Source organism: Bombina bombina, chromosome 5 (assembly GCF_027579735.1).
Source record: "Bombina bombina isolate aBomBom1 chromosome 5, aBomBom1.pri, whole genome shotgun sequence".
NCBI classification, from domain to species: domain Eukaryota; kingdom Metazoa; phylum Chordata; class Amphibia; order Anura; family Bombinatoridae; genus Bombina; species Bombina bombina.
Genome location: NC_069503.1, coordinates 102,576,182 through 102,588,033, shown reverse-complemented (window position 1 = coordinate 102,588,033; position 11,852 = coordinate 102,576,182). Strand labels below are relative to the sequence as shown.

Genomic DNA, 11,852 nt, shown 5'->3' with positions numbered 1-11,852 from the left:
AGGAAAAGAAAACAATCTAAGTAACACCATTGCAGCTTGCTTCTTTTATTGGTACAGTTAGAGACTTTATCTTCTTAATATCTGCAAGTTTGTGATTAATATTCGTTGGATTTAGACTTTATTACCAGAAATATCATCTCCGATTTAAACAAGTATCACGCATCTCTAATGTTATCTAACTCGATAACAACACCTGAAAACCATTTGTTTAAGTGCAGATTACTTTTTGCACCAGATTTTGTATTCACAATATGTTCTAAACAAATCTGAAGAATCTTAATGTTAAAGACAACTTTATACAAAGTGTTCCTCCTATTTAGTATCACAACTATAATACGACTTTTACTGTCATCATATATAAGTGAATAAGGATTGCAATTTTTTTTATTTTTATTTATGAATATCTGATACATATTGACACAGGTGTCTAGATAAAAGCTTTTACTACATTTTTAAGTATTGTTTTTTAGATTGTCTACCCATATGGGATTTTAATATAATCACCATTAAACATATTTGTTTTATACTTACGAATATTGGTCATATTTCCTCTCAGTAACAGGAGTACATAGTACACTAAATGTAAATGTAATTATTTTCTCCCCTATGTGAATCAAACGTACAACTCCTAACACTGTCATATAAATAAACACTGGGGGTGTTTTGGTAATGAATAGTTGTATAAACTTGTCAGTATGAGGGCAGATTTGTATATTCCTGTGTCGTATTTGGATTCTATCACATTTATATGAGAGAAACTGAAGTGCACATATATAGAGGCACAAAGGACATCAGGAGAGCACTTCCAATCCGAGGCTTCTATAACTAGGATTTAGAAAGTATTATTACAATAACATCTCTTTTGATGCTTCTATTTAGAGAGTTTGTCCTCTTTAGGATAATTGTAAAAAAGTTTGTACACTGTGTAAATAAAGTTTATTTGTGTGTAAATATTTGGTGTTTTGTGATACCTGATTTAAATAAAAACCTTTTTCCACTTTCTAAACATGTGAAAGGTATCTTCCCTTGTGAATCCTTTCATGTTTTCTCAGATTACTCATTTGTGTAAAGCTATTTCCACACTCTGTACATGCAAAAAGCTTTTCCCCTGTGTGAATCATTTCAAGTTTTCTCAGATTACCCTTATCTGTAAAACTTTTTCCACACTCTGTACATGTAAAAGGCTTTTCTCCTGTGTGACTTCTTTCATGATTTTTCAGATCACTCTTCCGTGAAAAACTTTTTCCACACTCTGTACATATGAAAGGCTTTTCCCCTGTGTGAATCCTTTCATGCCTTTTCAGATCACTCTTTTCTGTAAAACATTTTCCACACTCTGTACATATGAAAGGCTTTTCCCCTGTGTGAAATCTTTCATGTTTTCTCAGATTACCCTTATCTGTAAAACTTTTTCCACACTCTGTACATGTGAAAAGCTTTTCTCCTGTGTGAATCCTTTCATGATATGTCAGACTACTTATTTGTGTAAAACTTATTCCACACTCTGTACATGTAAAAGGCTTTTCTCCTGTGTGAATCCTTTCATGCCTTTTCAGATTACCCTTATCTGTAAAACATTTTCCACACTCTGTACATATGAAAGGCTTTTCCCCTGTGTGAAATATTTCATGTTTTCTCAGATTACCCTTATCTGTAAAACTTTTTCCACACTCTGTACATGTGAAAAGCTTTTCTCCTGTGTGAATCCTTTCATGATTTGTCAGACTACTTATTTGTGTAAAACTTATTCCACACTCTGTACATGTAAAAGGCTTTTCCCCTGTGTGAATCCTTTCATGCCGTTTCAGATCACTCTTTTCTGTAAAACATTTTCCACACTCTGTACATGTGAAAGGCTTTTCCCCTGTGTGAAATCTTTCATGTTTTCTCAGACTACTCTTTTCTGTAAAACTTTTTCCACACTCTGTACATGTGAAAGGCTTTTCTCCTGTGTGAATCCTTTCATGATTTGTCAGACTACTCTTTTCTGTAAAACTTTTTCCACACTCTGTACATGTGAAAGGCTTTTCTCCTGTGTGACTCCTTTCATGATTTGTCAGACTACTCTTTTCTGTAAAACTTTTTCCACACTCTACACATGTGAAAGGCTTTTCTCCTGTGTGAATCCTTTCATGTTTTCTCAGAGTACTCTTTTCTGTAAAACGTTTTCCACACTCAGTACATGTGAATGGCTTTTCTCCTGTGTGAATCCTTTCATGCTTTTTCAGATCACTCTTTTGTATAAAACTTTTTCCACACTCTGTACAGCTAAATGATATCTCCCGCATGTGGGTCCTTTCATGAGCTAGACGTTTTGTCATTTGTATAAAACATTTGACACCCTCAGTACATGTGTTTGGCTTCTCACCTGTGTGAATGTTGTGGTGTTCTAGGAGATGAGACTTATATCTAAAGCTTTTCTCACATTCTGTACATTTGAAATGTTTCTCCTTTGTATGAATCATTTGGCTAGACTGTAGACTTTTCTCTTCTTTAAAATGTTTTAAAAACTCAGTAAATGTTTGTGGCTTATCCTCAGGGATAATAATTTCACTAGATAAGGCATAATTATTGTCCTCTTGTTTGATGACTAAATTACTCTCTGTACATAATGATTGCTGACCAGTTCCTGCCAATTCACCATCTTCTTTAAATATCTGCTGTGATTTCCCCAATTTTTGTGAATAATCATTAGTGTCTAAAAATGTTGGAGTCTGTGGCATCATTGTGATGCTTGCTGTAGTGAAGGGTTGATATGAACTATTCATGTGTTTGTCTACATAAAAAGAAATTAAAGAAAGAAAAATAACAATATGTATTCTTTATAATATATTCCATTTAAATACAAAATCATATTATTAGTTTATACACAAAACAAATGTCTTCCATTTTTTGTTTATTTATACATTTATTTACCTATAAATCATAAATTAAAAAATTATGACAAAGAATGTTGCATAATGTTCTCAGCCAGGGAACAAGTACACCTGTATTCCGCGCAAGAGAGGTGGCATCCAACATCCTCATTAAACATTGCACAAGCAAGCGCACATACAGTAATGCAAGGCTCATGCTCAACCAGTTGGATGAGAACATGATTTCTTAATCATCACTGATTAATAATCAGTTTGAGATGTTTTGAGAGGGTAAGAAGCAGTGATTTTACAATACTTTTAAGCTTCATCTGTGGTTGTTTAATTTATATAAACAGCCAAAAACTTTATTAGTTTAATAATATTTACTGCAAAATTAAGCACACAAATCAGGGGCGGTTCTGGGTTGGTGTAAGGAATCTATATCCTTTTCCCTTTAGGACCACGCTGTAACACTACTGTGTGTTAATCCAACCCACTCTCCCTACTTAACTGCTACCTTGATGTTTAACAGGTGCTTTGTTATTTTGTTCAAGCAAGGAAAACAGCCATAGAAATTCTCAGAACGAGTTTTCTATATTTTGTTCTACCTGGATTTATTGGTTACCTCTCAGGAATTAAGAACTTTGTATTTCGCTGTTCAGCACTTTTTACATTCCTGGTTGCAGAGTAATTGACGTAATTCAGGTTTCCCTCTAACGGAGTTTCATTTCCATATAGGAATCCTGTTTCCAATTTATTGACCTATCCTACAACTTACCATACTCCTATGTAGTTGTCGATTACAGCTAAACATTTCTACAGAGATAAATCTTTGAGATTACAACTACCACTCTGTGTTATCGTAACTATGACACACCCACTGGCTCGTCATCATCCTCTCAGCTAACTCCGGGTAAACCACCTACATCACCAGTATCGAGGATTCCTGGTCAGCCGCAGCATTATTGATTCCTCTGAGTTCCATAACAGAAGTTCTATACTATACTCTGCTACCTATTATTCAGTTTCTCAAGTACTTCTCTTGCTGTATCATATATTATCAAGTAGTTGATACATGTTAATACTTGATCCAATTATTACGTATTAATTTCACTTAAAGCAGCCAAAAATCTTTTGGATATATCTGATCTATTGCCATGTGATACATTAACCAACTTGTCTGCAGTTGCAATCCATAGATGTTCAGGATTTCAGAGATTCCAAGGTATATTCTTACATAATAACAAAGCCATAACATGGATCCAGCAGACCTCCCCCAAATAGTTTACAATCTGTCTCAACGTGTGGATCAGGGCCTAAGGGATCTACTGTACAAGTGGAAAATGACACTCTCAGGAAGGTCATCAGTGAATCACTTTCCAGTAAGCCTGTATTATCTGATAACAAACCAGAACCACAACTATCCCCTCCAGATCTGTTTTATTGTGACAGAAAGGCATTTTGCCAGTTTAAAAATGCTTGTTTGCTGACATTCAACCTTAAACCAAAGACTTATCCCAATGACAGGATTAAGGTTTTAACATTGATTTCTTTTTTAAGAGAAGAACCCAAGGTCTGGGCTGCCTCATACTATGAATCCGATAATCTGATATTACCTTCATTGGATGACTTTTTGTCTGTAATGGATGAATTGTATCTCGACACCAATTTGCAAATTATTGCAGAAAGCAAAAATGAGAGCACTGAAGCAAGGGAACAGACCAGTTGAAATGTATATAATAGAGTTTAAACAGTATGCAACTGACTCCCAATGGAATACTGTGGCATTGAGAAATCAGTATAGGCTAGTAGTCTGACTTGGTAAAGGACAAATTAGCTAGGACTGAATTACCAGACCCTCTAGAGGCATTAATCAAGCTTACTATGCAGATTAATAGAAGACTCTGAGAAAAAAAAGTGAACATCTGCATAGAGACTCAGGATATAAAAGAAATGTAAATCCTATACCACATGTCCAGCAACCAAGCCAAATCTATTCAGTAAACAGCTCAGAACCTATGTAAATTGGAATGCTAAGGGGACGTTTAACTGCAGAAGAAAGGTACAGGAGGAAAACCAAAGCTTTGAGCATGTATTGTGCTAACCCAGCACATACAGTTAAGGACTGTCCTATACTGGACAAGAATAAGAAAAGTAAGTGCAATGCCTCTTTAACCTCATTAATTGTACATGACAAACCAGTTTGATCGAATGATGACAGAAGCCATCCTTGACACAGCAGCGTTTGGAAATTATATTGACAACACTTTAATTGATAAGAATAAAATACCACTCATAAAAAAAGAAAACACCTGTGTCAATCCGTGTAGTCGATGGTTCAGAAATCTCCACTGGTCCTATTACACTGTACCTATTTTAACTACTATACACAATTTCCACCATGCATATATAGTTTTCAAAGTCATTCCTTCCCCATTATTCCCTTTAGTGCTAGGTCTTCAATGGTTACGCATTCATGAACCCACACTTGATTGGAAAACTCTCCAAATAACCTTACAATCTTCATTACTGTCAACAAACCTGTTATACACACTCTCCTATTATGCAAATATCAAAAGTATCTGAAGATCAACTTAACATTCCTAAGGTATATTCAGAATTCGCTGAAGTATTTAGCAAACGTGAGGCAGAAAATCTCCCTCCGCATAGATCTTACAATTGTCCAATTGAATTGAAGCCAGGAACTACACCTCCATATGGACATCTATACCCTTTAAGTCAGCCGAACTTAATCATCTAAAGACTTATTTGGAAGACAACTTGAAAAAGGGGTTTATATGACCATCTGTATCACCAGCCGCTGCTGGTATGTTCTTCTTTAGGAATAAAGATCAGTCACTTCGACCTATAGTTGATTACAGGGATCTCAACAAAATCACAATTAAAAATAGGTATCCTCTCCATTGATTCCTGAATTGATTGAACGACTACATCAAGCTAAGTGGTTCACAAAATTGGATCTCAGGGGAGCCTATAATTTAGTCCGCATAAGGGAGGGTGATGAGTGGTTGGTCGCATTTAGAACCAGATATGGGTTATACGAGTACCTGGTGATGCCCTTCAGCTTATGCAATGCCCCAGCCACCTTTCAGCACTTTATTAATGATGTCTTCAGGGAATTGCTGGACATATGTGTAGTAGTTTACTTCGATGATATCTTAATCTATTCTCAGTCTATTGACGCACATATCAAACATGTTAGGTGGGTGCTATCAAGACTTCAAGTGCACTGATTATATGCCAAAGCTGAAAAGTGTGTTTTTCACACTCAGGATATATCCTTTCTTGGTTATACCATTAGGGTCCCAAAGGAATTCAGATGCAGGAGAATAAGGTAGATGCCATGAAGCAATGGCCTCAGCCTACCACAAGGAAAGAACTACAACAGTTCCTGGGTTTCAGCAACTATTATAGGAAATTTATAAAAGGGTTTTCCAAAATCGCTAAACCCCTCACCCAACTTACGAGTTCTACCACTCCATTCCATTGGAATAACGAGGCTGCACACTCTTTTGAATATCTAAAAGAATATTTCACTTCAGCACCCATTCTTCGCTTCCCTGACCCTTACATTACAGTTTATATTAGAAGTCGATTCCTCTGACTATGCTCTGGGAGCTGTCCTCTCACAAAGGAAGAATCTTCACAAACCTCTACATCCTGTGGCTTATTAAAGGGACATTATACACTCATTTTTTCTTTGCATAAATGTTTTGTAGATGATCTATTTATATAGCCCATAAAGTTTTTTAAAAAAATAAATGTATAGTTTTGCTTATTTTTAAATAACATTGCTCTGATTTTCAGACTCCTAACCAAGCCCAAAAGTTTTATGTGAATACTGTCAGCTACCTTCTCCAGCTTGCTCCTGTTTGTGTAAAGGGTCTTTTCATATGCAAAAGAAGGGGGAGGGGGGAGCGTCTTATTTCCCACTTGCAGTGGGCTTTCCAGCTACCTTTTCAACAGAGCCAAACTGACAGCTTCTAAGTAAATTTTTAAACAGTTTTATACTGGATTTTTATATCAGTATCTGTGCATCTTATTCTTTATAGTAGTGTCTATTACATGCAGTTATATGAAAATGAGTGTATACTGCCCCTTTAATCCAAGGTTATGTCACCTCCAGAGATGAACTACCCCATAGGGGAAAAGGAACTTTTGGTAATAAAAAGATCCTTTGAACATTGGAGACATTTGCTTGAAGGCACTGAACTCCCGATTATAATTTATACTGATCACAGGAACCTTGAATATACACAAACCTCGAATATCCCCAGAAAAATAAAACTCTATCAGGTAGACAAGTAAGGTAGAGTCTGTATTTCAGTAGATTCAACTACCAAATCATTTACAGACCAGGATCAAAAAATGGGAAGGCTAACGCTCTATTTCGAAAAGAACAAAGACCATTATCATCTCCATCACCTGCCTCCATCATTCCTCAAAAGAATTTCTGAGGATTGTTAGCAGTATTCTCCTCATAACTTTAATCTGCCTTAAGTACAGATAAGGATCTGCCAATCAAAGACCTCAAAAAAGGTCAAAACTCTACATACTTGAAGAACTTAGATCTGTAGTACTCACACAGCATCATGACTCTCCCCTCTCTGGACACCCTGGAATCAGGAGAACGAAAGATCTTTCAGACTTTATTGGTGGCCTAATATGTCTAACGATGTCAGAGAATATATTCAAAATTGTACAACTTGCACAACATCAAAACCAGAGAACAAATCTCCTTACAGTCTACTGATGCCCATACAGATAACAGACTAACCTTGGAATCACTTTGGATCGGACTTTATCGTTGATCATCTGCTCAGTTCAAGAAATAATACGATTCTTGTGGTCATCGATTTACTTACTAAGATGGCTCATTTCATCCCATAAACTCCCTTCATCAGCACAAACAGCACAACTTTTCCTAGATCATGTAGTCAAATACCATGGTATTCCCTCCATATTGACTACTGACAGAGGTAATCAGTTCACTTCTCATTTTTGGAAACATCTGTGTCAGGTTTTACAGTTAGATCATCGATTCAGCACTTCTTACCACCCACAAACTAATGGACAATCAGAACGCCTGAACCAGTGGTCGGAACAGTATCTGAGGTGTTATTGTTCCTATCATCAAAATGAGTGGATGAACCATCTATCCATGGTAGAATTTGCCTATAACAATATACGTTAAACTCATCATCTACAATGACTCCGTATTTTGCGAACTAAGCATATCACCCTAGGATGTCTTTACTAAGTACTGATGGATCACCTTGTCCATGTATAGATGACCTGACACATAAAATTACAGAAAACTTCCAAATGTTACGAAAGAATATCCAAAACGCACAAGGCAGCCAAAAGAGATATTACGATCTGAGAAGAAGAACCCCCCCCCCCCCCCTCAATACACTGTAGGTGATTTGGTTTGGCTTTCCACCAAGAACCTCAAAATACAGGTACAGAGTAAAAAACTTGGAAGTTTATTCATCGGTCCGTATCCTATTTCTAAGTTAATCAACACAAATGCTGTCAGCCTTGACTTACCAACTTCCCTCAAGATACATTCCACATTCCATGTGTCTTTGTTGAAACCAGAAAGGAAAAGTACAGAACACTATATTACCACCTGCACCGATACTCTTGGACACTGAGGAGTTTGTGATTCAAGATCTATTGGACTTTAGATTTTTGGACGGTGAACTACAATATTAAGACCGCTGGAAGGGGTACTCTCCAGATGATGATACGTGGGAACCCCATACTCATGTAAATGCTCCAAGGCTTGAGTCACGGTTCCACAGGAGGTATGCGTGTCGTCCTAGACTTCAAGCCTTGGGACGGCTTGTTTGAGGTGGGGGTCATATAAGGAATCTATATACTTTTCCCGTTAGGACCACTCTGTCACACTACTGTGTGTTAATCCAACCCACTCTCCCTACTTAACTGCTACCTTGATGTTTAACAGGTGCTTTGTTATTTTGCTCAAGCAAGGAACACAGCCATCTAAATTCTCAGCCCGAGTTTTCTATATTTTGTTCTACCTGGATTTATTAGTTACCTCTCAGGAATTAAGAACTTTAGATTTCGCTGTTCAGCACTTTTTACATTCCTGGTTGCAGAGTAATCAACGTCATTCAGGTTTCCCTCTAACAGAGTTTCATTTCCATATAGGAATCCTGTATCCAATTTATTGAACTATCATCTACAACTTACCATACTCCTATGTAGTTGTCGATGACAGCTAAAAATTTCTACAGAGATAAATCTTCGAGATTATAACTACCACTCTGTGTTATCATAACTCTGACACACCCACTGGCTCATCCTCTTCCTCTCAGCTGACTCCGGGTAAACCACCTACATCACCAGTATCGAGGATTCCTGCTCAGCCACAGCATTACTGATAGCCATAGTGTAAACAGCATTCAAGCAGTGTTGCCTCCTCTGAGTTCCATAACGGAAGTTCTATACTATACTCTGCTACCTATTATTCAGTTTCTCAAGTACTTCTCTTGCCGTATCATATATTATCAAGTAGTTGATACATGTTACAACTTGATCCAATTATTACGTATTAATTTCACTTAAGGCAGCCAAAGATCTTTTGGATATATCTGATCTATTGCCAAGTGATACATTTACCAACTTTTGTCTGCAGTTGCGATCCACAGATGTTCAGGATTTCAGAGATTCCAAGGTCTACTCTTACAGGTGGTTAACACACACTGGAAATAAGGTAGTCATTCAAGTGTAGTTATGGGTGTTCCATGAGTGAGGTCAGGGCAGGGGAAGGTGGAGTTGCCGGTGTTCTGAGTACAGAAGTCTGGGGGCGAGGTTAGGCAGTTGTTAGACATGATCTATCTAAAAGGACAGAGGGGGAGTAGTATTTTTTACCCTGATCCTCATCCAAATGGGAGTTGCTCCTTCTTTATAACCATCACTGACACAAATGTACTTAAAAGATGCAGATATAAATATAATAGTTTATATTTGTTTAATGAATGATTTACTCTATTTTCCCAGTAAGTAAAGTCTGCATAATATCTATTTTACTCACCTAACACATAGGAGTTCATGCTGATAACAGGCTCCAATGTCTGCGTTCAGGAAGAAGGTTCCCTTTTTCACTCCAGTTACATCAATACCCAATATTATTATTATTGGTTATTTGTAGAGTGCCAACAGATTGCGCAGCGCTAATATCTCTCAGTGCTCTGGCCGTGTCTGTAAAAAGTATATTAAATGGTTTAAAGGGATAAAAATAAATAATGGTTCTGATTAACTTAACGTATGTTATAATTAAAGGCACACATAAAAGTTCATGTGATACAGATCAGCTGATTAGGTTACTACATATGTGGTATTGATTCACAACAAGCATTTAGTACAGTTAACACTATGTGTGTTATAATTGCCCCTTAAAGGGACATTAAAGTCCAAAATAATCATTCATGATTCAGTTAGGACATGTCATTTTAAATAACTTTCTAATTTACTTTTATCATCAAATTTGCTTTGTTCTCTTGGTATTCTTAATTGAATGCTAATTCTTGGAGGCTCCTTTGCTAATTTCTAAGCCCTAGAAGGCTGCCTCTTATCTGAAATGTATTTGACATTTTTTCACAGCTAGAGGATGTTAGTTCACAGGTTTCATATAAATAACATTGTGCTTATGCACGTGGAGTTATTTAAGAGTCAACACAAATTGCTTGAAATGCGTCTGTCAGAAAGTTCTGAGATAAGGAGGCAGTCTGCAGAAACTTAGATTCAAGGTAATTACAGAGGTAAAAAGTATATTTCTATAACAGTGTTGGTTATGCAAAACTAGGGAATAGTAAATAATGTTTGATAAAATAGATAATTCCTTTAACATGTTGGGTGTTTATTACTATCACTTTAAATATGAATCTTCCTAGATCTATACAACAGAATGGTAGAAAATCTATTTATGAATGAGGCCATATCACAACTTTACAAATATATAATAATCTTTGTTTTCTATCATTTATATGAAACAATATTTTCACATGAAATAAATGGTAAATATAATTTGATTATATATAAGTGAAATTGGATACTGCAGTATGGGTATTTTACTTCCTACTAATTCTCACTGTCAGACATTTTGTATTTGTCATGTGCTCCACCCCCCATCCTTTAAAGGGACACTGAACTAAATTTTTTTCTTTTGTGATTCAGATAGAGCATAAAATTTTAAGCAACTAATTTACTCCAATTATCACATTTTCTTCATTCTCTTGGTATCTTTTATTTGAAATGCAAGAATGTAAGTTTAGATGTCGGCCCATTTTTGGTGAACAACCTTAGTTGTTCTTGCTGATTGGTGGATAAATTAACCCACCAATCAAAACATGCTGTCCAGAGTTCTAAAAAAAAAAAAACACATAAATTTATGTAAGAACTTACCTAATAAATTCATTTCTTTCATATTGGCAAGAGTCCATGAGCTAGTGACGTATGGGATATACAATCCTACCAGGAGGGTCAAAGTATCCCAAACCTCAAAATGCCTATAAATACACCCCTCACCACACCCACAATTCAGTTTAACGAATAGCCAAGTAGTGGGGCGATAAAGAAAGGAGTAAAAAGCATCAACAAAGGAATTTGGAAATAATTGTGCTTTATACAAAAAAATCATAACCACCATAAAAAGGGTGGGCCTCATGGACTCTTGCCAATATAAAAGAAATTAATTTATCAGGTAAGTTCTTACATAAATTATGTTTTCTTTCATGTAATTGGCAAGAGTCCATGAGGTAGTGATGTATGGGATAGCAATAACCAAGATGTGGAACTCCACGCAAGAGTCACTAGAGAGGGAGGGATAAAATAAAAACAGCCAATTTTCACTGAAAAAAATTAATCCACAATCCAAAATATAAGTTTATTCTCATAAATGAAAGGAAAAACTTAAAACATAGGCAGAAGAATCAAACCGAAACAGCT

General features: G+C 36.2%; 1 protein-coding gene across 2 annotated transcripts; it reads right to left on the bottom strand.

The window, feature by feature from the left end:
- Window positions 1-455: 455 nt before the first annotated feature.
- LOC128660002 (gastrula zinc finger protein XlCGF26.1-like) lies at window positions 456-10,101 on the bottom strand. Of its 2 annotated transcripts, XM_053713595.1 has the most exons (3): window positions 9,940-10,101; window positions 1,513-2,776; window positions 456-1,428 (listed from the first exon to the last, which is right to left on the bottom strand). In XM_053713595.1, exons 1-3 carry the CDS (start codon window positions 9,956-9,958, stop codon window positions 1,002-1,004), a joined length of 1,710 nt encoding a protein of 569 aa, XP_053569570.1. In that variant the 5' UTR covers window positions 9,959-10,101; the 3' UTR covers window positions 456-1,001. The 2 variants fall into 2 exon arrangements, with proteins under 2 accessions (XP_053569570.1, XP_053569569.1); XM_053713594.1 differs by having other exon boundaries at window positions 456-2,776.
- Window positions 10,102-11,852: the final 1,751 nt, after the last annotated feature.